The sequence below is a fragment of the Dermacentor silvarum genome, chromosome 3 (assembly GCF_013339745.2).
Source record: "Dermacentor silvarum isolate Dsil-2018 chromosome 3, BIME_Dsil_1.4, whole genome shotgun sequence".
In the NCBI taxonomy this organism is placed as follows: domain Eukaryota; kingdom Metazoa; phylum Arthropoda; class Arachnida; order Ixodida; family Ixodidae; genus Dermacentor; species Dermacentor silvarum.
This window is the reverse complement of record NC_051156.1, coordinates 112,566,609-112,594,010: the sequence shown is the minus strand read 5'-3', so window position 1 is coordinate 112,594,010 and position 27,402 is coordinate 112,566,609. Positions and strand designations below refer to the sequence as shown.

Here is a 27,402-nt window from a genome sequence, read left to right as displayed (position 1 = left end):
CCCCCGGGGGTTGTGTTACGGTATAGGCAAGCAGACAATGACGACGACGGAGAAGAGGACGAAGTGCTGTTCGTGGAAACAGCCTCTCTGCATTCTCAGCTACTGTTTATCCATCGCCTGTAAATACACCTTGTAAATAGTGTATACCCGTGACAATGTATATTGTACAGACGAATGAGCTTGGCCGCGGGTACTCGCAATCCGAGCACTGGGGGAGGAGACAACGAGGAGAGAATAGAACAACCGGCCCAGTGAACGGGTGTTCTTTCTGTTCTCTCCTTTCCAATTGGCGCAGCCGAGAGGGCAGTCGACCAACAAAGTGCCTTGAAGTGTTCCAGCCTCAAGTGTTTCTCGCGTGGTTCTTCATCGTGCCGGGTTCCTCCTGTCCAGGAACGCCGTACACGCTTCCTCAGGTATGGAGCCCGCCGCTCTACCACCGTCGCAAGTACTTACTGCACAGTCCGGGGACGGCGTACAAGCATCCTCGGCGGCTCTAGGACAGGGATCTATCGATGCCCTCGTCCACGCCATCACCAAGCTGACACGACAGCTCCAGCGTATGATAACCGCCTTGTCATCCGCCCACGGTTGCGTCCTGCCTGGAAACGCCTTCTACGCTTCATTGCAACCGGCTTTCATGAAAATACCAGCGTTCCGGGGCTTTCAAGACGACGTCATGCTTTGGCTTGAAACTATCAATGCCTTGGGAGATCGTCATGCTTGGCCAGGACAAGAAATATGGCTGATTGCGAAAAAAAACGACTTTGCGGTGCCACCAAGGCATGGGACAACTACGAAGGCATCAAGCAGGGGTCTTGGCATGAATGACTGCTGCTCCAATAGCTGCTTTCGGCCACCTTCCTTGTGCCGGTGGCGAGTCCGACCACCGCATTTCTGCGCACGACGCTCCTGCAAGATACAGCTTCGATGCTGTGCCAGGTGCACCCTGTGGTCCTCCGGCAGTGAGGTCGGCCGCAGACCCCCTGTGGAGGCTGCTTTTGCCGCTACATGTGAACGCTAACTCTGCGTTGGTAATTGACATGACACATTCGTTACCAGAGGTCGAGACCACTTGCTACCCACAGCATTCAACCACGGGGCCTCCAAGCTCGCCATTGGATGGACACGTGAAGGCGCCGTCTCATCGGGTGAAGCCATGGGCTCCATCCAAGCACGTGGGAAACGCCCGGCGAACCACCGCTTCCCATGTGACCTACCGCAAGTCAGCCTCCGTGGTCAGGATTTCCGAAAGCTATGTTCAGCATAGAACGACGGCCATGGGAAATGAAGTTCATCATCACGAGCACCCGCTGTCTTGCTCAGTGGACACCGCGGGCCTGTCATCTTCTTCCGAGGTCGTGGCTTCTGGCTGACCATCACCTCGTATCTCGCCCTCAAGCTTGGACAGCTCTACTGCACGCAACGGGTCGCCGAGCTGCGATGATGGAGCACTAACGCTCCAGGACCACACACATATGTCCTCGGATTCAAAATACGCCATACTTCTAGACCCGTCCGACCAAGATTTCCGGACTTCACAGCACTCATGGTCGGATGCGGAGACGTTCATGCCTCGCCTAGCGCCGTCTCGCTCAAGGTTGCCAAAGAGACCAACACGGCGGTGATCACCACTAATGAAGACCTAAGCGGATCCGAGATCATCATCATTGAAGACCTGCTCATGCGGCCCCGATGTTCCTATCCTACGTCTTTCGCAATGCAGATCGAGGGCGCGTGCGTCATTTCCTGTAGATGACATGAATACTGGCCAGGATGGCGGTTCAGCAGGCGGAGTTTTAACAAGATCTACTGCGTAGAACACCTGGAGGAGCCTTGATCTGTCAGTGGCCACTTTGCAATAAGCGCAAGTTGCATCGCATACTAACACGTATACTAACCTCCCCATTGAAGACGCCACCTCGTACATAACCCCGGTGCATTGCGACCGACCGCATCAATGTGACCAACAAGGTTCTGTGCTACAAACAGCGGTCAGTGTCAAGGATCTCTTGTCGTGGGTTGTCAACTCCGACGGGCTTATCGTCTCAGAGACCAGATACCAGAGCGCAACAGCCTGTGCCGCCCGCCATAGAAGCCGGTTGCGCGCAGGATGGCTCACAAATGACGACTTAAATACCTGGTTAAGTTCCAAATACACCGGAAACTTGCAGCGTGGCCGGGTGTAAAGAATTGAGCGTGGCCACTGGCACTCGCAAAGGCGGGCACTGGGGGAGGAGACGACGACGAGAGAATAGAAGAGCCGGCTCAACGGGTGTTGTCTCTGTTCGCTCCTTTACAATATATATATATATATATATATACATACATACATACATACATACATACTTACATACATACATACATACATACATACATACATACATACATACATACATACATACATACATACATACATACATACATAGTGTACCGGAGCACATCGGCACCAGCTCTCTGCCAGTGTGGAAGAAGACGGTGACGATCGTTTGGTTCGCGCTATGTCGATTTTCAACTGAGCCAGCTTGTTTAACCACTTCGTCTAGTACTCTACCAAGTCTACCTGAGAACACGCTTGTTGCATTTGGTGGAGGTGCGGGGTCATCCCTTCAGCGTCTTGGAACTCCGCAGCCGTTCGCTACCATCTGCCTTCACAATGACCGAGGACGCAGGCTCCTCGCGAGCTGCTCCCGCTCCCACATCTGTCATGTGATCTGCGGTGCTTCGTGAGCGTGATCCTCCAATCTTCAGTGGCACTGACAGTCACAACGTAGAAGACTGCTCGTTTATATTTGTCTAAAATAAGTGGCTTGTGTGCCTAATTCGTAGGCAAAGTTGAAAGTGCGAGGACTAATTGCGGGCTTTGGAGAAAATTGCTATGTAAGTTATCCGGGAGCTTTAAAAGTGTATTTTACTAGCAATGCACAATTTATGGCGCTGCCCTGAGAGAACAACCGAGAAAGATTTTAGCTATAATAGGAATGGAGGGTGGAGGGGACACTATAGCCAATGGCCTGGCAAAGGGAATTGTGTGTGAATTGAAATGCTGCCTTTGTTACAATTCCTTCAGGAGTGTTGGAAAGCGTTTTATTCAGGCACGATTTTAAAGGGAACAGTCATATACGGGTAACGTTTTCAAGTATGTGAATAAATTACAGGCAGCTAACATTGCTCGAAATAAACCGCTTCGCTGGAAATGGGGTTCTCATTCTGTAATGTCGCACATGTTTGCTGTAATTTTTATGCCTTCATTTATGCTTACTTTTCCATTCCTCGCTAGTTTTTCTCACTGTGACTTTGGTTGCATGCTTTATGTAAGTCCTCCGTAATTTCTCTGTCCTTAGGAAGCACTTCGGCATTGCCTGTGTCTGAGAGCCTTCCGGAGGTAAGCTGGACGAAACGAAAGAAGGTAACTTTTCCGCCACACATGCCGGGGCTAAATATATATATATATATATATATATATATATATATAATGAAGGAACGTATTGACAATATTATTTTATGTCAGCCTTGCAGTAGGGTAAAGCAAAAACAATTTTCTCATTGCGAAAAAGGTGCAGTTGTATTCTCATATACCACAGATAAAGGAGCAAAGGCCGGCCGGTAGAGGTTGATTCTAGTCTCCTACTCCTCACCAGGTTTAGGGTAAGAGAGAGCTAGATGGCAGGTGCGTATGTTGCAGTGCAGTACCCACGCTGTTCAATACGCGGACGATCCCTATGAAAGCATTACGGGCAGCAGCAGTGCATCCTCGCAAAACGTTCTCGTACAATCGCATTTCGCACAGTATTCAGCCCGGACATGTCTAAGCCCGTGTAATGAAGAATGTTCAACGGATATTTCATGGTGCGTTGCGCATACTCAGCCTGTAGCCGTGTACACGATACCTACTCCATATTGCGGTGGGAGTCCAGACGGTCAACAGTATGCTTCAGCGTCCTTCTCTCAGCCGCATATTGAGGGCACATGCAAAGTATGTGGTCTATAGTCTTTGGAGTGTGCCAGACGCAGCAGTTCGGGGTGTGTTCCCCTCCGATGTTTTCAAGGTATCGGCGAGTGTGCGGCACGCGAAGCCGTACTTGACGGAGTAGCGTTCCATGACCTCTACGAAGCCGAACGGGTAGCCGAAAGCGAAAACAAGCGTAAAGTCTGTAGAGGCGATGGTGCCGATGGTCGGGGTCATCAAATTGTCGTTCAGTGGAAGTTTTGATGGAGATAGTGAGCAATGCTTTGATGTCATATGGGGGAAAAGGTAGTGGTTATAATCTTTTCACCATAATGTTGCGCTTTATCAAACTCAAGAAACGTGGTTGCGTGACTGGGCCCGGCAACATCAGCGAGCGAAAAAGAATGGCGACTAAACTTACCGATGTTTTGTGTTCCCTGAAACCTTGCCTTCAATGTGTTCCCACGAAGTATAGGAAATTACAGGAATCCAACTCACAATAACTTTTAAAAGAAAAGAAGAAAATAGAGAAAAGAAAGAACAGCAAACAACTGAAGTTTGACAATAGCATAATGGTGCTCTAAGCTATAATTTGTTCTCGCAGCAAAATAGCATATATTGTTTTTGCATATATGGAAAATATTTACACATCAACTTGTTCGCCGTATCTTATTCTACGGTGGGGTACATTTTAGCGTGGGACAACATTCGGCAATCCTGTAGGAGAAACATTTTTGTGTTTGAACTTGAAGTTCCAGAAGTGCCGTAGACGGACATTTAGAATAAATATAAACTTGAGCGAGGTGAGAACAAAACACAAGAACAAGTTAGTGTTGTTGAAAAACAGTCATACTCGACACGATTCAGCATGCTCTTCTAGATCTCAACAATTTGGCGCTATCAAAGCGCAGAAGAAAATAAGAACAACTGTGCATCCGTGCTTAAGTGTGCAAAGGCATGTATTATTATTATTTTTGCAAATGATGTTACAAAAGACCTAATGTTTATTAACAAGGAAGTGGCGCTTCTGATTCTAGTGCATATACTAAAAGACCGAGCCACGTTAAATCGTTGTCAAAATGGCTGCAGCTTAGCTCATCTAACCCTGGATATGCAAAACGAAAGCTTGGTTTAGCCTGGTTAAGACTTGATTTCACTTGTTCACCTTTCATTAGCGTGTGAGAACAGAAGGACTCGGAACAAGCAAGCATTTATTCGGCGGGCAACTAAGCTGATGCTGCGGCCATGATGTCGAGCTCTTCTTCTTCGGACGCGAAGCTTACTGTCCACTACATGGCTCTCCTCCTAGCGATGAAGGAATTGCCGTCGAGCGGTTTATCTGCTTGAGGTCGCGTTGCCAGCATCCATGTGAGCTGGCTTCAAACGGTCTATAGATATCGTCTCTTCGCGTCCGTTAATAAGGAGAGAGAAGTGCTTAGAATTGCGCTTGAGGATTTTAAGAAGACTTTCGTAAGGTGCTTGCAGTGGAGTGAAAGTGGCATCATGACGGATGAAAGCATGGCCGGTATAAAGTAATGATGGGCTCATATAAACGGTCTTGCAATCCTGATGAAGCGGCGGTGGTACGACAGTAGCCATAGTAGTTCGCATGCGGTCGGCCTAAGAGTGTAGCTCAGCTGATGTCGGTTCCGAGGCAAAGAAATCGCCGGGTACGCGAAGTGTCTTGCCGAAAATCAGCTCTGCGGATGAAGACTGTGTGTCTTCTTTCACCGCGGTGCGAAGACCAAGTAGAACCAGAGGCAGGCGCTCTGTCCGTGGAATTGTTGAGTCCTGCGCACGCAGTAACGCCTTCAGTTGACCGTGAAAGCGTTCCACCATGCCATTGCAACTGGGGTGGTAAGCCGTATTAGTTCGTATGCGTGTTACGCCTGGAAGGCGGGAGAGAGCCCGAAAGAGGGACGATTCGATTTGTCTCCCTCGGTCTGTCGTTATGGCGTGTGGCACGCCATAACGAGCCATCCAGGTGTGCACAAGAGCCTGTGCAGCAGATTCGGCAGTGATGTTGCTTAGCGGCGTTGCTTCCGGCCAGCGGGTAAATCTGTCGATACAAGTGAGTATGTAACATTGGTTCACTGACGGTGGTAGCGGACCCACAATGTCGACGTGAACTTGGCTAAAACGAATGTCTGGTGGTGGAAAATGACCCGACGTGCTAATGGTGTATCTTTTGACCTTGGCATGCTGGCATTGGATGCACGACCGCGCCAAGCAACGGACATCAGAATTCATACGGGGCCAAAGGTAGCGGGAGGTGACAAGACGATGCGTAGCTCGCACTCCTAGGTGCGATAAGGAGTATAGAGCGTCGGAGACCTGTCGTTAGAATTCTTGTGGGACATACGGTCGTGGCCGATCCGTAGACACGTCACAAATGATGCTATAGTCGCAGCCAGGTAGCAAGACCTCTTCGAAGCGCAGGGAGTTGTTCGCAGTTCGGAGTGTCAGAAGTTAGAGGTCTGTGCGCTGAGCAGTAGCTAGACGCATGAAGTCGATGCCGGAACGAGCGACTTCAGCTGCGTTGATGTGAATCCGTGACAGGGCGTCAGCAACGAGATTGTTTGTACCACTGATAGGCCGAATGTCGGTAGTGAACTCGGCAATATAGGCAAGCTGGCGAATTTCAAGTGATGTGTGTGAGGAATTGTTGGAAGTAATAGCATAAATCAGTGGCTTGTGGTCGGTGAGAATAAACAACAGGCGACCTTCGAGGTTATGACGGAAGTAGCGGACTGCGAGGGAGATTGCCAGGAGTTTACGGCCGAAAGTGCTGTACCGAGTTTCTTGCACTGTCAGCTTCCTCGAGAAGAAATGTACGGGCTGCCAAGCGTTGTCAACCAGCTGTTGAAGAACAGCGCCAACGTCCACCATAACGGAAATTGGCGCATCCGGCTTCGGGTGCGCTAGAAAAGTGGCGGAAGCGAGAGCATTTTCGGCAGTGGCAAAAGCACTTTCGGCAGCACTCGTCCACAGTAAAGGCGTGTTTGCTTGGGTTTTTTTTAGAGCAGACTGTGCAGCGGCTGCAAGATGGATGCACAACGAGGAATGAAACGGCGGTAGTAATTGATGAGGCTCAGAAATTGCCGCAATTTCTTTGTGGTCGACGGTTGCAGGTAATGTTTAATGACTTGAACGCGCAGTGAGACGGGCTGGATGCCACGTTGATCAACTCGACGCCCGAGGAAATCGAGGGAATCGACGCCAAACTCGCTCTTCGAGACGTTGATAACGAGGCCGTATTGACGGAGACGTTCGAAGACCTTACGTATGTCGGATTCATGTTCCGCAGTGGTGAAGTCGTGAATGTGAGGAATAGGATACCGTTCGGGAATCGTCACTTTGTTTAACGGGCGGTAATCTCCGCATGGCCTCCAATCACCTGTCTTATTTGGAACCATGCGTAAAGTGGACGGCCAAGGGCTAGCAGAAGGCCGAACGACGCCCAATTCAAGCATGTGATAGAATTCCTGTTTTGCCATTTTCAGGCGGTCAGGTGCTAAGCGGCGGTGTCGGGCATATACTGGTGGGCTTTCGTGCCAGTGTGGTGCGTGACCTTGTGCAGGATTGAGCGATCAAGCGAGGGGGATTGAAATAGCTCTGGAAATTCTTGTAGGATGGTGGACCAAGGTGTCGATACCTGGTTGTGTGCTTGTAGGAGACGCAAGGGCGGTGCAGTTGTGGTAATGCCTTTTACCGACAGGTTTGTCGTGGAGTCCAGCAGCCGGCATAGGCGCAGGTCTACAACGAAGTTGAACCTCCACAAAAAATCGGCACCGATGATGGGGCCGCTGACGTCAGCGATGTTGAATAGCCATGGAAAGGGACGCTGCAGTCCGAGATGAAGAGTCCCTGATTTCTGGCCATACGTTCTAATAATAGAACTGTTGACCACAGTGCGAAAGGACGCGTCGTGGCGATGTCGTCTTCGGTCGTCAAAGGTAGGCGGAAGCACACAAATTTATGCGCCAGTGTCTACAAGCTAGCGAATTTTCGTTACGTGGTCGGTGACAAAGAAAAGACGGCTTGACGTAGGGCCAGTAGCACTTGCCGTCATCAGTGGCTGGCCCGACCGTTTCCCGAAAAGTTACACGGTGAACGGCACGGGCGTGCACGAGTGCCGTATCGGGCGTGGTACAAACAAATAGCGGCATTGGAATAGCGGGAGTTGCTTTGGTTGGGCGTGAGATGACGTGACTGGTCTCGACCCGCAGAGAAACGCAAGGTAGCTAGCACAGTAGTTGATGCACTTGCGAAGCAAGCTGTGCGTTTGAAGTGCTGAGTTCGTCAAAGCGCTGCTCTAACTGTAACGGACTCGAGACTGGCGTCTGACAACGGTCGATGGCAGATACGAAAGGATGGGAAGCATCTATGATCCGGTCTGCCGTTGTTTCTAAGTCTTCAATCGACGTTGCCGTAGGTGAGGCACATAAAATCATCCGTACCTGATTCGGTAGACTCTGAAGGAAGAACTCGCGGATGATTTTTGCGTCCGTTGAAGATGTATTGCCTCCGAGTAGCAGGGTCATGTGGCGAGGCAGCTCGGTCGGCTTTCGGTCGCCTAGTTCCTCCAATGAGAGAAGCTGTTGAATGCCTGTCGACTCGGAGTCAGTCGTGCGTCATAGTAACTCCCGTTTCAGGATGTCGTAGGCGTTGTCATGAGCAAACCGTCGCGGAACAAAGCTTTGGTGGTCGGGCTGAGCGCACTCACGACATAGTCGTACTTGACCGTCTGCGATGCGATGCGGTGACGGCGGAACTGCGTTTCGATGTGAAGAAACCAGAGCTCACTATCTGCGGCCCAGAATTCGGGAAGCTTCAGCGTGGTGATGGAAGGTGTGGCATTGTCTTGGAAGTTTGATTCCATGACGTCGAAGAGAAGCGACGGGACGAATAGTTGCGGAAAGCGGGAAGCGTCCGAGGTCACCAACTTTTAGAACAGACGGACTCGGAACAAGCAAACATTTATTCGGCGGGAAACCAAGCTGATGTTGTTGTTGTTGCCTCAAGCTGTTGCTGTTGTTATTGTTGCTCACCTGAGTGGTTGATGTTGCGGCCATGATGTCGAGCTCTTCTTCTTCGGACGCGATGCACACTGTCCACTACAAGCGTAACCAACGTTGTGGTCCCGCTTCCGGCGTTTTGCGAGCCGAACGGCTCGCTCTTCCTCAGTCTCCTCAGTCTTCCTCTTCCTCAGTCTTCCTCAGTCTCAGTTTCGCGCGCTTGGCATTCGGGACCCTCTCTAGTTGAGCAGTTTACCGGGTGATATCCAAACCTATTCCTCGGAACATGATGCCAGGCAAGGACGACGAGAGGCGCACCGCGCGGGCTAAAGCCATGGCCCGGAAGCTGGAAGAGAACCCCATGGTCCTCTACGCGGACGCCTCGCTCCGAAAACACAGTGACCGAGCAGCGGTGGTGGTTACCTCAAAAGACAGGCTGATCGTCAGCGCGTCCCTGAAGACAACAGACCCCGCAGTTGCCGAAGAAGCGGCCGTGGCCCTCGCACTCACACAGCAGAGCGTGGACACCGTGGTCACCGACTCAAAGACAGCCTACGGAAGCTTCCGCAGGGGGGTAATCTCCTCCGCGGCCCGAGCCATTCTATCCAAGTGCAAGCCTCCGGGAAGAGCCATAGAGCTCGTGTGGGTCCCGGCTCACTCGCAGGTAGCAGGCAACACCATCGCTGACTACCATGCCCGAGAAATGTCAATCCGGGCAGAGCACGAGCCGGAAGAGCTACCGCACCCGGTTACCAGCTTTCGGGACATTACCCGGATGTACTGAGAGGAAAGGTGCAGACTGCCAGAACCGCACCCCAAACTCACCAGGCAACAACAGACCATCCTGCGTCGAGCGCAGGCGGGATCGCTTGCGCATCCCGTACTGATGAACCGCATGTACCCCGCGGAACATGATACGCTCTGTCCTTTTTGCAAAAGGGAAAAGGGCACCCTGCCGCATATCTTGGCCGAGTGCACAGAACTCAAGACCCCCCCTCCTACCCTTCCCGCCAACACCCCCAATCCCCAACCCCTTGAGCGATGGGAGACCTTGTTATCCAGCCCCGCCCTACCGATTCAGCTCGAACTGACGGACAGGGGCCAGGAGCTGCTGGGAACATATGGGTCCCGTAACTAGGGAACCACCCCGTCTGGTACCTGTGGGCACCACCAATATATTTTGGGCCTAATAAATGTTTATTCATCATCACGGTGTGGTCAGACGCCGCTTGCCGACGACGGCTCAAAGCCTCCCGCCCTCGCGCAACGCTCACAGAATGCGGCCCGGCCTCGCTCTCATCCATGACCAAGCTCGCACTGACTAGGCGAGCGCGGCACTCTTCTTAAGGTCACCCCGAATTCAGCGTTGTCCCTGCCTTTTCTGGAATTTCGTCACCCGGCGTCGCTCAGCGTCGCTCAGTGTCGACGCTGAGGGAGGCACCAAGGCGAAACGCCGTGCTCGAGACGCACCAGATCTCGAGCCGTCACCGACGACGCCGAGAGACGCAACGGAAAGAAACGGAGGTAAAACACTGAATGTGTGTGTATGTGTGAGGGCGGGCTTTAGCCAGGCGCGCGGTGAATCACGTGGTCAGGCGGAGACCCAGCTGCCGAGAGCGCGTGCGCCAAACCGGCGGCGGTGGCGGCGGAGCTCAGCGCGGCCAGTCACGTTGGCTACGTTGCAGCTGGGGTGAAACCAAGGTCAAATTGCTGGCGATGGTGGAACTCGACTCGACGTCCCTAAAGCTTCCGCTTTAGAGCACTACCAAGTGTTACGAAGTTCCCGCACTTAACTGGACTTTATATTCATGTAAAACAACTATGAGAGTGTAAAAATAGGGTAAATCAGTAGGTATCCTCTAAATTCCAATTCTAAAGCATACCAATTTTGTTTTCGGCAAGTTTACAGGCAAATAAATATTTATTTATTTACTTATCATACTGTCCTGGCTCTAGGTATTAGAAAAGGGAGTAGTTAAAGCAAATCACAAAAAAATGCTGCGAGATAATGATTTATAGATGCTTCTGGTTAAGCAAATTTAGCTACAGCTTCACAATATACTAAACAAGTGGTCATAAAATATTGAAGTCCCGTCAGTTACAAATTTGAAACAGCAAGATGGGACGTGAAGTTAGATTTGTTTTCTTTCTATGATAGCCTGTGAAATGAATGTAACTGCGTGTCTTCCTCTAGAATCAATACTAGTTCAAACGATCAATTGCAGACTAATCCACAATGACGGCATGCTTTCGTCTGTTTATGTGCGCTGCCTTACCCATTTATTCGCGCGTACCTATTCAACCTACGGTTTTCTTTTTTTTTTTGTGAGCATCGTTCCCATATGAGATCCGAAACGCCTTCTTATAATTTTGTTTTTGGTGGGTGCCCATTCTTTCTTCGAGTATGTTTATTAGCGACAAGACAAGTTTATGTTGAACTCGTTACGTTCTTCTTATTTAAAAAAAAATAAAAGTCGAGATTTGTGACTCGACAGCGGTCCTCGGACACCCCTTTTCATCTGTTCACATGCATCGGCCTGTCCCAACCATTATCGCTCATGCAACTCATTTCCTTCTTTTCCAGTTTCTTCAACCTGCTAAAGTGCTAGAGGAGCTGACATCAGGGTCACTTGCCTGCCTTTGCTCAATCATGTTGTTTCCCGATCCCTAATCACACGTTGCATTATCAAATATTTTTTTTGCGATTCGCTGTTTCAACACGGTCACTGAGTGGAAACGTGAACTTTTTTTCAAACTTTCTCTAGGACGAAGTCGTGTTCACCGACAGTTGCAGCCAGTTTGATGAAGGCCAAAAGAAAGTGAAGACCGAAACGGACGGAACGCCCTGCGAGGAAGGAGTGAGCGCTGGTCGAAATCAACATCAACTTAACAAGGCTTGCCTGTCTTGCGCCGGGTTTTAAAAGCCATTATTTGATTATGTGGCTGATGTACCCTACGTTTTCGAACAATTTAGTCATTTGCATGTCTATTTTTGTTCCGGAATATATATTCGATTGATGAATTATGCTGTCATTTACACGGTGCTACATGCACGGCGTCACCGCTAACGTTAGCCAAGCGTTGAAATAACATATAGAATATTGGAGTACTTAACCTATGATATTCTGTGAGCAGTGACGTGCCACACGAGGAGGATTTTCTTTCATAATTGAACTATTGAATAGTCAATGATATAAATTAGCGATTTTTTCATTACTGAACTCACGGCGAGAATTTTGATAGGAAAGTAATTATTGTGTCTTAGAACACGCAACTCAGTTGTTTTGAGTGAGCTATATGCCATGCGTAATTATTTTTTCCGCGTTATAAAGAAGGCGCAGGAAATATGAAAATAGCCACATGATTACGCATCCGTGTGCGGTGACACCAGTGGGCCGAGGCGTTGCTCGGAAGAAAAAAAAAAAAAACATTGCTCAATGCCTTTGTCCTCCTCCTCAATGCCGCTGCGCACTGCGCTGTATAGGTGAATCACGCGGAAAAGGCAGCTCGCAGTTCGCGGCGACCAAGGACGATACCCATGCCTCGCCTATCTCATGCGGCCGCTGAGCCAAGCATTCAGCAGAGTTAATTCTTTTGAGTAACGCTTCCGAGTAACGCTTGTCGTGGCACGCGGACGCGCAATCGTGCGGCTATTATCTTACTTCGCGCGTTGTCTCCATAACGCGGAAAATATATTTACGCGAGACATAGTACACGTCAAGGAACAGAATCAGGTGTTTTAAAACACACTTATTACTATTTTTATCAAAATTCGCGCCCTCGATTGAGTAATGAGGAAGTTCGTTAATTATTCTCATCTAATTATCTACAGTTCAAATATGAAAATAAAAATCCTCCTCGTGCTGTGAGTCACTGCTGACAGAATACCATTGGTTGCGTCCTCGCATATTTTATATTTTATTTTTTAAGAGCTTGGTTAACGTTAGCTGGGACACCCTGTGTAACTGGAGGGTTGTTCAAATTGTAGGATGATTGGCGCCTTGTGTATTTCTTATCTGTATTTACCCTACATCACCCGACACTAAAGATGGGAAACAAGAATAATGGAGTTGAGAGTAGAATGAGAAAAGCCACGTCAGCGGCAGAGATGTCTGTATTGCTGCAGTTATGTTTGGCAGTTACTTGTGACTGTGACCATACACATGTTGAATCAGCTTTCCGGTGAGACAGAAATAAATTTCTAATTTGGTTCCATTGTATTCTTGCCCTCTAGAAATCACACGGTTCCTGTTTCCACGGGCAATGCGTTGGAGCATTCCAAATTATGAATAAAATCTACCCAGAGGATGAAACACATGGTAAGTGTTTGGGAATCACTTAGCGTCGGTATACTTTTGCGGCTCTGTCAAAGTGCAAGAGGACGAAAATAAGAGCGCACTTTCATGTTAAACTAAATTGCCTGAAAATTAAGTTTTTCCCTTTTCTTGTTAGTACATCGGCGAGCATTCACTGAAGGCCAGATTGTTTGATTACCAGTAGACCCCTTGAAAAGTCGAGAAAACCATGGCTCTCAAGTGAACTACTTCACAGAATCGATTTCGCTTCGTAATTTTTTCCTCGAACTGAGCTGCCGGGGGACTTCTTATTATAAAGTAAGTTGCGTATTAAATCTTAGTCTGAAAACAATACTACGCACGTCAATAAAATTCAACCTAATGTTTGGAAAAGAAAGTATAGACTCTTTTAATAGCAGCTCACCTCCAAAGAAATTACTTCAACACCGGAACGTCGGCAAAAATGAGTACCGCTCGTTACACTCTGACAAATGGAGAACCGAGTACCATAGTAAGATTCTCTCACGTTATCTGCACACATTCACAAGAACTCAGGCTAAAAATTCCATACACTGATATCGTCCCAGGTACCGAAAGTAATTGAATGGCTGCACTCTTGAATCAATGCGCCGAAGCATGCCTCGCGGCGATTACACAGATAACCCACCAATGTTTAAACCTGAATGTTTAGTGACGGCCCGGAGTAAGCGAGTGACTAGCGTTAATACGTATTTGCTACAAGCTCTTAGAAAGTACAGAGCAGCTACGTTCCAAGCCTTGCGCGCCGCAATAACAAATATATCGTAACTGAGTACACCACTGAGCAATTCCGCGAAAAATAAAAAAAGGGGATAGTGACCGCACAGGGCAACTTTGCTGACTCAGAAACATGACAAGCTATTGCTTCAAAGTGTTTGCCAAATAAAGAACACGTAAGACACTGATCCTGATTTAATTCGTAAGCGGAAACGTTGAACAGCATGGAATGCATTTCTAATCCCGCGTTTGTTCCGCTCAGACAAGGCGTATCCAGCTCCGAAAGCTCTTTGTATCCTCTGAGGCTGTGGCTAAAGTTTGCGACGTCCGCCAAAACAGAGCTTTGCTGAGCCGCTCCGGGCGTTATGCACATCCATTGTAAACAAGGAGGCAACGCTGAGGCTAGCAATCGATGCGTCACCACGTGATCAAGCATGGCGGCGGCCACGATATCGCCGTAAAAAGGGTCTATATAATATTTACGGCACGTAATAAGCAATGTAATGAGTGATTAAGTCTTGGCTACGAAAATAGTAAAGTAGAACGAGCAAAATCAGAAAAAAATAAACATGATGAACACTACGCTGGAATGTCCAAGTGGCGTTTCTAAGGTCTTGTTTATTTAAGTCTTGATGCATAATAATTAAACACTCATATTTATTGCCTTGTGTGGCCTAAAATACTACTGTACCACAGCTTTGTAGTATCTCGACTGCACTACTGTTATCTTGTATGGTTATCATGTTCACACCGCAGTCTTTACGCCTCATACTTATTACAAAAGAGGGCTATTCAGGCAATATATATTTTACCTAAACTTGAACGTACGTTAACACACGTCATTAAAGCGAGGATAGTTTATTTAGAAGAGGTAATTAAACTAAAACGTCTCCTGAAGCTCTGAACTTAACTCTTTTTTAAAAGCTCTGAACTGAACGCTTTTACCAGCCAATTAACGAAGCATAGTGCGTATAATAAGAAATTTTCAATATATTGTTTTAGAACTAGGACAAAATGTGACTCTTAAAAGTTTGCCTACGTCACCGCATGTTTTCTAAATCGTTTACATTTTTGGTATGATTTATCTGTAGATACAAAATCAAGTGCATATTTTTAGAGAATTCCAAGTTATGCTTATTAGCATGCATGTGCGCATTCACGCTAGCCTATTTTATTGCGATGGTAATTCTATGGGCACTCCAATCGGATTTATGCCGTCGAAGTCGTCGTCGTCGCCGTGAGGTTCCGTATAAAGTTCAAGGGCTATAAAACTATCGCCGCGCGCCGTATGCTGTATGTGAGAATGGAAGCGTGCGACGGTGAGCCGGCAGTCACGGCTCGCGCACGCAAGGCCGGGAAGCGGGAAGGAAGCGCGCAGTCTTCCAGTCGCGCACAACGCTCCGGAGGGAGGATAAGGAGGCGGAGGGGCCGCGTTTTAGTGAAGCCGCGCGCTCCAGCGGGACCGGAAGGGTGCGAGCGGAGGTTGAAGAGGGCGCGCGTTCGGCGCTGCGAGCGCGGCTGTAAAGCCATTTGCGGCGGGAGCAAAGTCCGCCCTCCCTGTGCTTTCATGGCTAAAATCGCGTCGATGCGAGTGCCGGCACGACGCTCAATTCGCTCGCTGTGAGTTTGCACCGTCATCGAGTGAGATGCGTACATGTTTTCTTCTGCGCTCGACACAATGCTTGTTAATTTAGTTGGTATGCCTATGTTTACAAATTTATACGGCCAATAAAACTACTATCCTTACTTTGTATAGCTGTCCCTTAATTAGCTATCGCAAAGGATGCTTTGCCTTTCAGGCGTAACTGAGACTTTTTTAGACTATAGCTTCATTGGTATTTTACTACGACGATATTATTCCTATACTTTTATTCAGTGTCATGTCTGTAAATATTCTAGTTATTGGCCATGATTAGTGTGTCACACGGGAACAGGACACTGTGCCGCATTTTGGGTTGCCTTTAGTCCTTGAGCTTCTGGACATTTGTTATACCCAAATAAAACCTGAACCTGAACCTCAACTACAACCACAAGTAAATTAAATAGCACGTTTCAAATGTCTGCGCGTGAGACTTGCTTTCTGAAATACCTTTGGAGTGAAGCCCTGTTTTTGATGCGGTTTTTGTTTTTTCATAGGTAATCTATGTTCGGGGTACAAGCTGAATAGAACGGTGAGTGCTGTCAGCGCTTTGGTTTGAATATGTGGGCCGTTTCCTGGATTATAGTTGAAACAGAGTGCTGATTCCGCTATGTAGACGTTGCCAGCAACATCTAAATCGCAAATAAGTCAGCTGCCATTTTCCTGCTTGTGCGCTCCTAAATTGGGGTTTACTTAGATACATATTCTAGGAGGTCTTTAACTATTTTGGTACCGCGCCCATTGGGCATGGTTAGCCGTCTATGGATGGTTTAAAACGTCGCTTTCAAGACCTTTCGCGCCGCTCACGGACATACTGCGCTATCGGATGTGAAGAACTATATTTTACTCTTCTAAGCAGTTCGCTTTTTTTCTCGCGAGGCGGTGATTTTTAAAAGCGCTCCGAAGTTTCGCGATCGTCAAAGGAGAACGAAAAAATGTCCGCCGGCTATCGATGGTTTGAAACGCCGCTTTCGTCCCTTTCCGCGCCACTCACGGACATACTGCGCCATCGGACGGGAAAGAGAAGAAACAATATGTTTGTTTTCTAAACTGGGGTGCTATGCAGGATGCGCCGAGTTTCTCGTTCACCCGAGTTTTACCCGAGTTTGCTCGATGGCAGTCAGTGAACGAAGATAGCAAAAAATTGCAATAACAGCAGGCAAAAAGAAATGTCGAGATAAAGCCGCGTATGACAACATGGGCGCACCCTGTGCGGCACAGTGCTGCCGGGCTTCAGCACAGAGGACTGCGCAACAAAACGCGATAGCGCCGCGTATTGTTATCAACGTATTATCGCAATTTAGCAATACCGTCACTGTCCCGCTGTCTATCTGCACACTTGCCGTGAGCCGCTTGCCACGCCTTTCTCGGGCGCGTCAAGGGCGTGCCTCCTTTTCCGGGCATTATCTTTCTATCCTGCGTCGAATGCGAACAGGGCACATGCGGTGCATTCTTGCACCTATACTTTCCCTCAATCGAATACTTTGAGATACAACAAATAAAATAACCAAGATTTTGCTTCTTAAAGTATCGGTTTTTTTGTTTTGAATGCTGTAAATTTGTGATGACAAACGGACATATAATGAATTAATACATTTTGTACTTTTTTGCCGCGAGTGGCGACAGTGAGGCGAAAGCTTACAAGGGGATACATTCTAGAGGGTCACACGCACGAGGGAGTTCATGCGGTGAGCAGTCGCCAGGGGCGCTGCAGTGCTATGTTCGATAAAGTCAGTCATGACAACGATCTGCCCATTCCCTGTCTAATAGGGGAATGGCAACGCAGCGCTGCGGCATGGCTGTTCACCGTAGGTGCTTCACTGCGGCGGCTATTAAGGCCGCCGCTTTACCAACTGAAACGACCCTTTAGCCATAGAGACAGGAGCAACGGCTGTCGCTGCAAAATGGCTGTGCGGTATTCTGGGTCCGTAGTGACGCAGCACAATGAAAATGCACCAGTTTATCTGGGTGCGCGAAGTCTCCGCGATGCATTGCGAACACGAGCGTGCTGCCCAGCGACACAGTTCGTCGCTTGTCACCGCTTGCCCATTGAAGGTGCCTCCGTGCGCATGTGTGCAGAATTTGAGTGTGTTGTTCACTCCAATGTGCTTGCCGATTGCCTCTGCTGCTGAGCTAACAGCGATCGCAGATGGATATCGTAACGACAGCGCAGCAATCGCATTTTGGTGGGTGAGGGCTCTTGTGTGCAGTTAGGAAATTAGACTTCGAACGCAGGAAGGTGTTGCAATTGTTTAGTGTGCTGTGCTTGTGATGACAAAATGCCATTGCACTGGGTGTGTTGGCGCTGACCGCTGACTGTGTTTGCTGCACTATATCATTGACAGAGCAGCCATCTCAAATGACAGCTGCGATACGTTGTCGTTGGAAAACACTACGCACTGCTCAAGATCGTCGTCCACCACGGCGCATCGACGCCTTGGAAGCAGCTACAGTGACGTGCGGATAATTATTTGCTGTGCGCTACGTAGCCACAACGCAGGCAATGAACCGTGTTGTGGGGTCATCACAGCCCAAGAAGACATATGCATAAGGCAGCGAAAGTCGACGCTTTCTTTTTTATAGTGGTGCTGAGGACATCACCGATGACAGTGCGTTGTGCGTGTTTTATTTCGCCGGTCAAGATTGTTAATGCCTCTCAGTTCTGCACCACGTCGCTGTTGTCGAAAAATAAGTTGGGCGTGGCCCAACCGTGGTGGGCGCGCACAAGAGTTACATGCCTCGCTCGGGGCGTGACCTATGGTTTTGATTGACACGCGAACTCGGGCCAATCTCGTACATCGCGAAACCCCCCTCGAGTTAAACTCGGGAGCAGGGCGGCGGCAGCAGCAGCCTGTGTCATCGCATCCAGCGGCGGCAAGCGTCAATATGACCATCTGGACCCGTTCAGCTACATGACCGACGTAGAGTTTCAGCGTCGTTTTTGCCTTTCCGAAACGTCAGTGCGCTGGCTGTGTGACGGGTTAGGCGAACGCCCTTGTCTGCAGAGACTGCGTGGCGGGCATATTATGCTTTCCGAGCACAGACTGATGTGACTAGGCTGCGGAGGAAAAGTTCGTGCGATCGCTTCGGCTCTCTCCTGTTTCAAGCGCTGCTCGTCCACCGCGCCCTAGCCCCAGGCAAGGTCCGGCGTCGTCATCGGAGTACTGGGGCACCTACGAGCACCTGGGGTTCAACCCGGGCCAACCAACCTGCGTAGGCGAAGTGGTCACATTATATTGGAAGACTCAGAATGGAAGCCGGGCTGCCTTCCGATGCAACAGGTGCCGAAATCAGTTTTCGCAGTTACACGGTAAAGCTGCAGTGCACGGTCAGAGAGGCGAAGGACGTTACTTCGCCAACACGGACCGCCTCGGCCATCCGAACGACCACCTCTCCAAGCGGCAAATGATTTGGCTCACGTACTGCGTGAGCAAAAGCGTAGACATATGGCTGTTGAAGGAGATGACCGGCGACTTGTTTCCTCTATAGGAGCACACCATCGCCGACAGGACGAACTACCCCCGTAAGGTCGCGAGGGACGAGCTGCTGGCGCGACCTCCACTTGGTACCCCGGGTAGATAGCGCAAATTTATGAGTGCCTTCTTCGCGGCGAGAAAAAGTATACAATCGAAGCCGCCTAATGACAGGCGACAACTTTCCGCCAGCCGCCAAAATTACGGCGGTGTTAAAGTTGGGGGCCCATGGGTATTCGGCATGGTCTGCGCGACCAGAGGGGTGCTGCGACTTTCAAAGTCGACCGACGAAAGGCGGCGACGCTAGGCGTCATTATTGCAGCCAATGTTCAACCGGGGACCATTATTCATAGTGACGAATTGGCCGCATACAAATGTATCCCAAATTTAGTGGATGCTAACGGGGCTATGCATCAATCCGCATTGGTAGACAGTCAACCAAAGCGTGAACTTTGTGGACCCCATCACGGGTGTTCACACGCAAAAAAAAAGTTATTGTCAAAAAGTGAAGCGCTCCCTCGTCAGCGATGGGTACAGGGTAACTGCACCGATGTTGGAGTCCCACCTGGGATGCATGTGGTGGCAGTCAACATCCACGTGCGCTGCAAAGACCCTTTCGTGCGTTTGTTAGAAGCCACGGATCGCTCGGGCTAGCCACTACAAAGACTCTTTCCTGCGGTTGTTAGAAACCATCGCTCGACGCTTGCCAGTATGGAGGTGTATCGCAAAGTAAAAGAAAATAAAGCGTAGTTTTCTGACCCTTGTATGTGTGCTTTCCGGCATTCCTGTGTGCTTACACGGTAAGCGCGCGGCAAACCACTTATGCGCTAGCCGACGCTCACTTCGTCTTGTAGCTGGATGCGCGCGCTACTCGCAGCTTTTCTTTAGCGTGAGCAACGAGCGATCTGTTAAAAGCCCAGTGTGAAAACCAGGCGCACACCAATCTCTGCTCGGAAATGGGAGCGCAAGCACGTAGCGAGCCGCACCAATCCAATCTAGAGCAAAGTAGCAACGAGCGATCTGTTGGAAACCCAGTGAGAAAAGCAAGCGCACACCAATCGGTGCTCGGAAATGCTAGAGCAAGCACGTATCGAGCCGTGCCAATCGAATGCAGAAAAAAAGAGGGGGGCGAGCGTCCCCTTATGGCATAACGCGAAACGTATTTAAATACAAATTAGTCTAGTAAACATTCCGTGTACATCGTGGAAACATTAAAATGCTTACAACCCACGTTAATGTGACTAATATTATTGTACTAAATGAATTTATCTCATAACTTGCTTGTGCCTGTATTGCACTCGGTGGAACGACAAACAAGTGAAAGAAGGCACGACCATCCACCGACCGTATGATCACGTGAGCCCCAGTTTGTCGACCGCCCATATGGCAACGCCCAAGGGATAATAGCCACCCAGAGTGAATCTAGATTAACCAATGAAACTGGAGGCGTGCCGATGGGCAAACTTCGTCTTGTTACCATTTGTTCTTTGATCTTAGGGCGTCGCCAGAGCTCGTGAAGATCCCGAGTTTCGCCAAACTCGGGGCATCCTGCATAGCACCCCTGTTCGCTTTTTTGGCTCCAAGCGGTGACTTTTAAACTCTCTTCGAAGTTTCGCGACCGTCAAAGCAGAACACAAAAATGTCCGGCTCCGAAAACAGCGCGCGCGTTTCGGGAGGTAGCAGATATTCGCGATTCCGCTGCTTCTGCGGCTGATCTTATCGATCCATCGAATAGCACTGAGTAAGAGGACGCTGACTTTTCGTCGGACTTTGAGTCTGAAAACGACGATGACGCCAACCAGTCCGGAACATCGGCGGCTGTAGCCCGAAGCGCCCAACTGTAGTGCTTGCAGTAAACTTTTTTCTAGCGAAATACCTGTTCCATGAAACACTTTCATTTTTTCGCAGATAGTGTCTAACAGACGTCAATAATTTTGCATTTCCCCTAATTTTCGTAACATTTTTTTTATTAGTGGATACAAACGTGCCTTTACAAGCTTTGTTCAATTTTATCGCAAAATCTTAATTTTAACAACTGATATCTCTTTATGACATATATCTCGTTAATAAAACTTTTATGCGTGAAAAGCCCCTTCATTTCGCTTTCTGTTTATCTATTACACTTAATTTTGAGGGCAGTAGTTCCTTCAGAAAAAAACATCCGCCGGAACATAAAACTCTATTTCCCCCGCGGTAGGGAAAGAGTTAAAGCGTCCAGAAACGTAGTGGTAGATGTGCGAAGTTTTTAACAACGTAGCATTACAAAATCAGAAGGAGGAATATAACACAAGTGCTGACTAAATATAGGTTGTCTTCTTTCTAACTACCTTTGTCTCGCCGCGTAGTCTCGAAATTCTGAAGCAACGTAACACCAGCTAGCACAACATCGCGCATTGGTAAATATAGGTTGTGAAAAGGATCTCACACAAGGTTACTTGGTGCATAGCTAAGATGCCAAAAACTCCACAATGGATATCAATAAATTTAGAGAGCAGATATTATGCGCCAGTTCCTGCGTTGAGTGTCGGCGTCCCTCGGCGTAACCGAGCGAATAAGCTCAGCGAAGGATGAAAAAGCACTTCGGAGTGCAGCGGGCGATGAAATACGGCGATAGCAAAGACAGAACGAGGAGGAACGCGGAGGAGGAGGGTATGGCGAAAGTGTGAGAAGAAAAGTGTAGTGTCGCGCAAGACGTGTTCTACGGCGACCATCACTAAGATTGGGCGGCGGAGTAGCTCGCGTCGTCCGTTGACCGATGACGCCATCGATAAGGCATGCGGCAAGCTCGTCCACCGTTACCATATATGGAAACAAAGCACCGCATGAGCGTAGGTCTGTCTGCGGCGGCTGCTGGGAATCACGCCCACGCGTCTCCCACGCGCTGCCTCTCGCAATCTCCCGATAAGTGAGGCAGTCGCGTCACACTTCGCTCTTTTTGCAATGTGCAGCACGAGACCGATTATCCACCCCAGCCCATATAACGCGAAATGAAAACACTTATAGAGCTGCGCTAGAATTTCGCATTAGGGAGTATCGTAATCGTAGAGGAATTTTGTCCCTGTAATGTCATCTAGTCGCAGAATCTGTTGTTCAAATATGCTTTGATACTTACAGAAGTGAGAATATGTGCTGCACTGTAAAAATAATAATCTTATAAAGCACGTGGCAGAATGCGCCAATATAGGCGCTATGAAGAAGAATCAATGGTAAAAAAAGTACATATTTTCGTTTGCTCACCGTAGCGCGCCTTCATATTACAAGAATGACTGTAATAAGGCAAAGCCTTACAGTGGCATATGACGTGTTCCAGATAGAATAGATGTTACCCATTGGCATTCGGGCTCGCATCAGGTGTGTACAACGTTCACATGAAGCCTAGAGCACGTGAGAAAGTGCCTCTTGGTCTTGTAATTGCATGTTTGCGTTGCCCCTACCCTCCCCCCTTCCTTTCATAAAAGTAGAATGAAAGTGCACAATACTTTCGGAAGAGATTTTACAAAAACTGCACTGGTTTTATGCTATTGCAAACTCGATGTAAAAAATTTACGGACCTTGGACATGAGTAAACGTCGAATTCCCGAAATGCTTGCAACCGGAGCTAGTAAAACCGCTCCACACCACGTTGATATAAGTTTATAGAACAGTTTCCTCCTAAACTTCACGATAATGAAAGTCTACTAACTGAAAATAGATTATGATGAACGATGTTGAAAGGTTCAAAATAATCAAAAGTTTTGCCGTAGAAAAAATACTAGATTTAAATAGAAAAGATTTACTAAACTGAACATTCAAACAGGTGAAGAAGAAAAAATTGCAAATATACGAAAAGATTTGCAAAATAAAGATAATGATTTAAAGCTGATGGAAATACCAGGAAGCGTGCCGAGGCTGCGTCTATAATAGGCCCATTATAAGACCGTACGTGGTCAGCAAATTTTGATGACTGCACACACACTAGGCCAGCTGCAAGGGTTAAATATTGAATTTCCGTCTGATCTACTTGGTGTACTGGCCGGAAAACGCAACAATGGACACGTGATGGAAGGGTTGTCTACATGGCGAAAATACGTAGTTCGAGCACGTAGGGCAGGGGCAAATCATTAGAAAGTTCATGATTGTATTGCGCTTAGTGTTACACTGATAGAAGAACTTCAGGAAGTTGCTTGGGATCCCCAACAGTTAGCACAAGAAAGCTGTAGTGGACGGGTACTCCTTTTCTGGTTACGGGTTTCCGCACACTCAATGCACGGTATGCAAACGTCGACACCGCTTTTGGATGCGCTGTTAGCGAAGATACTGACTGGTGCGATGCAACTGCAAGACCACAGCTGTTCTAAAAAAGGCTTTTATGAGCACTTATGATTGTCTTTCATTCTCACTATCATTCCAGCTCCACGACTTCCTTAAGTTGCCAACTAAACACTCTGAATTTTCCTTGTTTTGTTAAACGCTTTTTTTTTTCACGGAGCATGTAAAGTTGCTTCAGGTAGATTGTTCTGTTCCCGTTTTCTTGAAAAAGCTGGTACAAAGCCTGCTGCGGCCCTTGGATAAGTATTGTCCTTGTCTGTATCTGTAAAAAACATGAAGATCTACCTGGCAGCACAAGCAACCTAAATTACCGACAAAAAAAGAAACCAGACGTGTGCGCCCTTGTAGAATGACAGCCAGATTTCCAATGAAACTTGCTTTCGAGCAGTTAGCATCAGAAATTCTGCTGCCAATAAAAAAGCGGCTTAGTACTGCGCTGTTGAGGTCGAATGCGAAATTTGTCTTCACGGCGACGGCTGCCACGTTGTATTGCGGTCGCGCAATACGACGCCTGCCGCGTTTCTAGCTCCAGTCACGCCGACCGCAGAAAATCCTTCGCACAAGGAAAAGACAAAAAGATAAACGCGCACAGAAACATAACGCGTCTTCAGCCTGCCCTCAAGTTTGCTCGCAGCAGCATGCAAGTGACTGCGGGGGAACAGCTTAGGAAGAACATGGCCGCCGAAATTAGCGCCGACCAATGAGATTCGTCGGCGGTGCTTCAAAGCGTGTCGTTACTTAAAGAAAAAAAAATTGCCGCGTATCTGCGTGCTTCGCTGCAAATGTCGTCGAAAGACGATAGTCTTCTGCCGGCCGTACTACATGAGTGCTGGTCTGATCCGCGGCCACCCGTGATGCTGTTCTCGTACCATTTCCGTCCTGGCAGGATAAATGCAATAGAGGTTTGTTTGAACAGATTTCATTTTACCGCATTATTTCATCAAGCGGCCATTTATGTTTTGCCCTGCCTCAGACAGCGCTTCCTTTATGTTGAATCGGCCGCATCTGGCTGGCATTGGCAAAATTGAGGAGGCGCTGCGTGAGACATGGACGCCATCTGGCAATACATCGGGAAACATGAGCTTGTGCAGAGGGTTTCCTTCCTCCATGGCAGAGGGCGCTCGTCGGCGCGCAGTCGGGGAACGTCGTTCGTCGGCGCGCATAGCATGGCATTTTCAGCGCAGCTTAAGAAACTAGGGTCTTTAGAGTTACGTATCTATGTATTTTCTATTAAAGGAACACACCTCCTAATACTTACCTAGTGATGTTGCGCCTCAGATATGCGTAATATTTACTTTGTGATCGATAACGTTCACAAGTATGAACAGCCGTACCAGTTTAAGTAGTGTGGGCGGTAAGCAAGTGGTCCAACTTTGGCCGGGTGGCTGAATCGGGTGACAGGCAGACAAACAGACAGACAAACAGACAGACAGACAGACAGACCAAATTTTCAGCGTTTAAATTCACAAAAAAGACTATCGTCTTTAAAAAAACACACTTTAAAATGTTGCCCCTACATGACTGGTGCGTTATTAACCTCACCCACATGTAACGTTCTTTGAGCATTTCTAAAGACATTTTACAGAGGCAGTAATTCATCCACCCGCATTTCGTCAGATCATTGGTAATAATTTTCCCCTCACCTTCAATAAATGTTATCTTTGACGGCAGCAAATTAAATTCTGCGCAGTTCCTAAAACAAAATTAGAACGCTGCAACTAATTTAAAACAGGGTATTCCTGCTGAGTCCATAGTTCTTGGGGGCAGCTTGATCAGCGTCTACGTATTACCCCCAACCTGGCTGTAACTTTAAACAAATATAAATAACGTGCATTTTTAGTTCAGCAAGGAAACCAGGGGAACCAATTACATGAACCTCATATAACGCATAAGAGATGAAGAAACAAGTAAAGGTTCATCGATCATTTTCAGCGCTTCTAATCACGCTAGGACCCTAAAGCTTTGTCACAAATTGCGCCTAACATGACGCCTATTTCCACTAAACGTACACACTTGGTATAGCACATAGTTATCTCAGTGCATTGGCAAGCAAAGCTGTTAAAACCCGTATGACAGACTCAAACACTTGTTTTAAGCCTTTTTTACAGGGACTGTTTTTATCCCACACGCATTTACCTTCACACAAAGATTTTTCATATCCTTCCCTACAATAATGTCCAAGTTATTTGAGTGGCGTCTATAATTTAGGATAAGAGAACGAACTCGATTCTTTGCGCTTAACGCTCCGGAGTACATGGATACGTAATTTATGGGCTAGGCCGCCACTAAACTCACCCACATTGAACTTTGCCGGCACCTCTACCCAGGGAACCGGGGGAAAGCAACAACACGCCTCACGCAACGCACGGAAAATGGAAGGAGACGAGTACGCAGTAATTATTTTAAAAGCGCGTAATTATACCTACAATTTTGGAACTTTCAATAAATGTCAACCATACAGTGACCCTCACTTCATCTAATTATGAAATGTCTGCTGTTAGTGCTCCTCTAAAAGAAGCGGGGAAGCTTTCTAAGTATTTCGTATAACGCGTCTAAACAGATCAGAAACGAGGGTTTAGCAAGTTTCATTTATTTTCAAATTGAAACGCCCATTGTAACGTTAGTTTATGTATGGCGCTTATAATTTCTCGAACATACAAACTTTGTCAGTGATATAGTTGTTTTTATAAATTACCGAACACAGGTATATAACGTTTTTCGGTGCTTTTAGTCGCATTGCGAGTTTCGCTTTGAAGAACTAAGTATTCAATAGTGCCATTTCCTAGAAAAATACACGATTCAGTTGCGCTTGTAAAGGAAGTCTGAATGAATATATTAGGCTGAGTTAGGTCAATCTAACATTTGTATAGAAGCATGTTGCTGCGCGTTAGTAGCGCTGAAGGACAAGGACGAAGAAGTTGTTTGCTGGCTGCTGCGGCTAAAACAGTAAACATCTACAGTAAACAGGCGTTCGCTCGGAACTGACTGCTTGCCTTTTCCTCTTGCGACAATATTATCGTTTTCTGTGTGCCATTGTACGACCTTCTTGCGTATAATTTTCCTGTCGAATGTTCCGCTGCTGCTCCTCCAAAACGAACGAGCTGAACTAATTCCTGGCTAAACTCGCTATCTGCCGCTCTGTAAATCAGCTCGTGATGGCGTCGTATGAGTGGTTCCATAGTCCAGAACCTCGGTTCTCGTGGCGAATGGCAAGTTTGATATTACCATTACGTAGTCTTTCAATCCAGCTTAACCTAATGATCTCCTTTATGTCCCTTTAAGCTTGAGCTACAAATTTTCGATGATTGATAGAGGTACATTAACTTACTTTTTGTCACGGCCCTTTGTTGCATAATAGAACTTGGCCAAGCCAAAAAAGACATTCTTCGATATCCCCTCCCCCCCCCCCCCAAAAAAAAAATTACAAGATGGCATTACTTCTTCGTTCAAGACTTCTAAAAACACCTTCCATATTCAAAATTCCGGCTAGTTTAGAAAACTTTAGGTTCTAAACCCCTTAATAAAATAACTTTATCGATTTTGGTTCTCCTGGGCAGCGGGGCAACTTTGCATGTGTTTCATATGACTTCTCTAAACTGGAAAAACATTAGGTTTAGCAATTTTGATCTCGCCCGTAAAACCCATGCACTCCGGAATATTTCTGCACTTTACCTTTAATCCGCCTGTGAATATATGTAAATTTTACCTCCGCTAGTTATTTCGTGTTCCCTTCGCGGTGTTAAAACACGCATATAACATTTTGGACTGTTCATGCGGTAATTCAGTTTCGCTGTAAAACAAATCACGCATATACCATACTGTATAATCAGTAGTGGCCACAGAATAGATGTTCCGTGTTTTAGGACATCATTTTTTAACTGAATGGCGGAATAAATATGCGGCGCTGCTGTATATACTTTGCAAATATTATGCTCGTAAAAATTGATTGGGTGCTAGATTGAAAAGG

General features: G+C 47.6%; 1 protein-coding gene across 2 annotated transcripts in view; it reads left to right on the top strand.

Moving 5' to 3' along the window:
- LOC119445701 (uncharacterized) overlaps nt 1-27,402 on the top strand; it is a 72,759-nt gene that overhangs the window by 37,757 nt on the left and 7,600 nt on the right. The window contains exons 5-8 of one of the 2 annotated variants that reach the window (XM_037709985.2): nt 3,342-3,382; nt 11,730-11,822; nt 13,199-13,283; nt 16,152-16,186. In XM_037709985.2, coding sequence (XP_037565913.1) covers nt 3,342-3,382; nt 11,730-11,822; nt 13,199-13,283; nt 16,152-16,186 — 254 coding nt within the window. Of the gene's footprint in view, nt 1-3,341; nt 3,407-11,729; nt 11,823-13,198; nt 13,284-16,151; nt 16,187-27,402 lie in introns of both variants that reach the window. The other variant, XM_037709984.2, reaches the window with a different exon arrangement.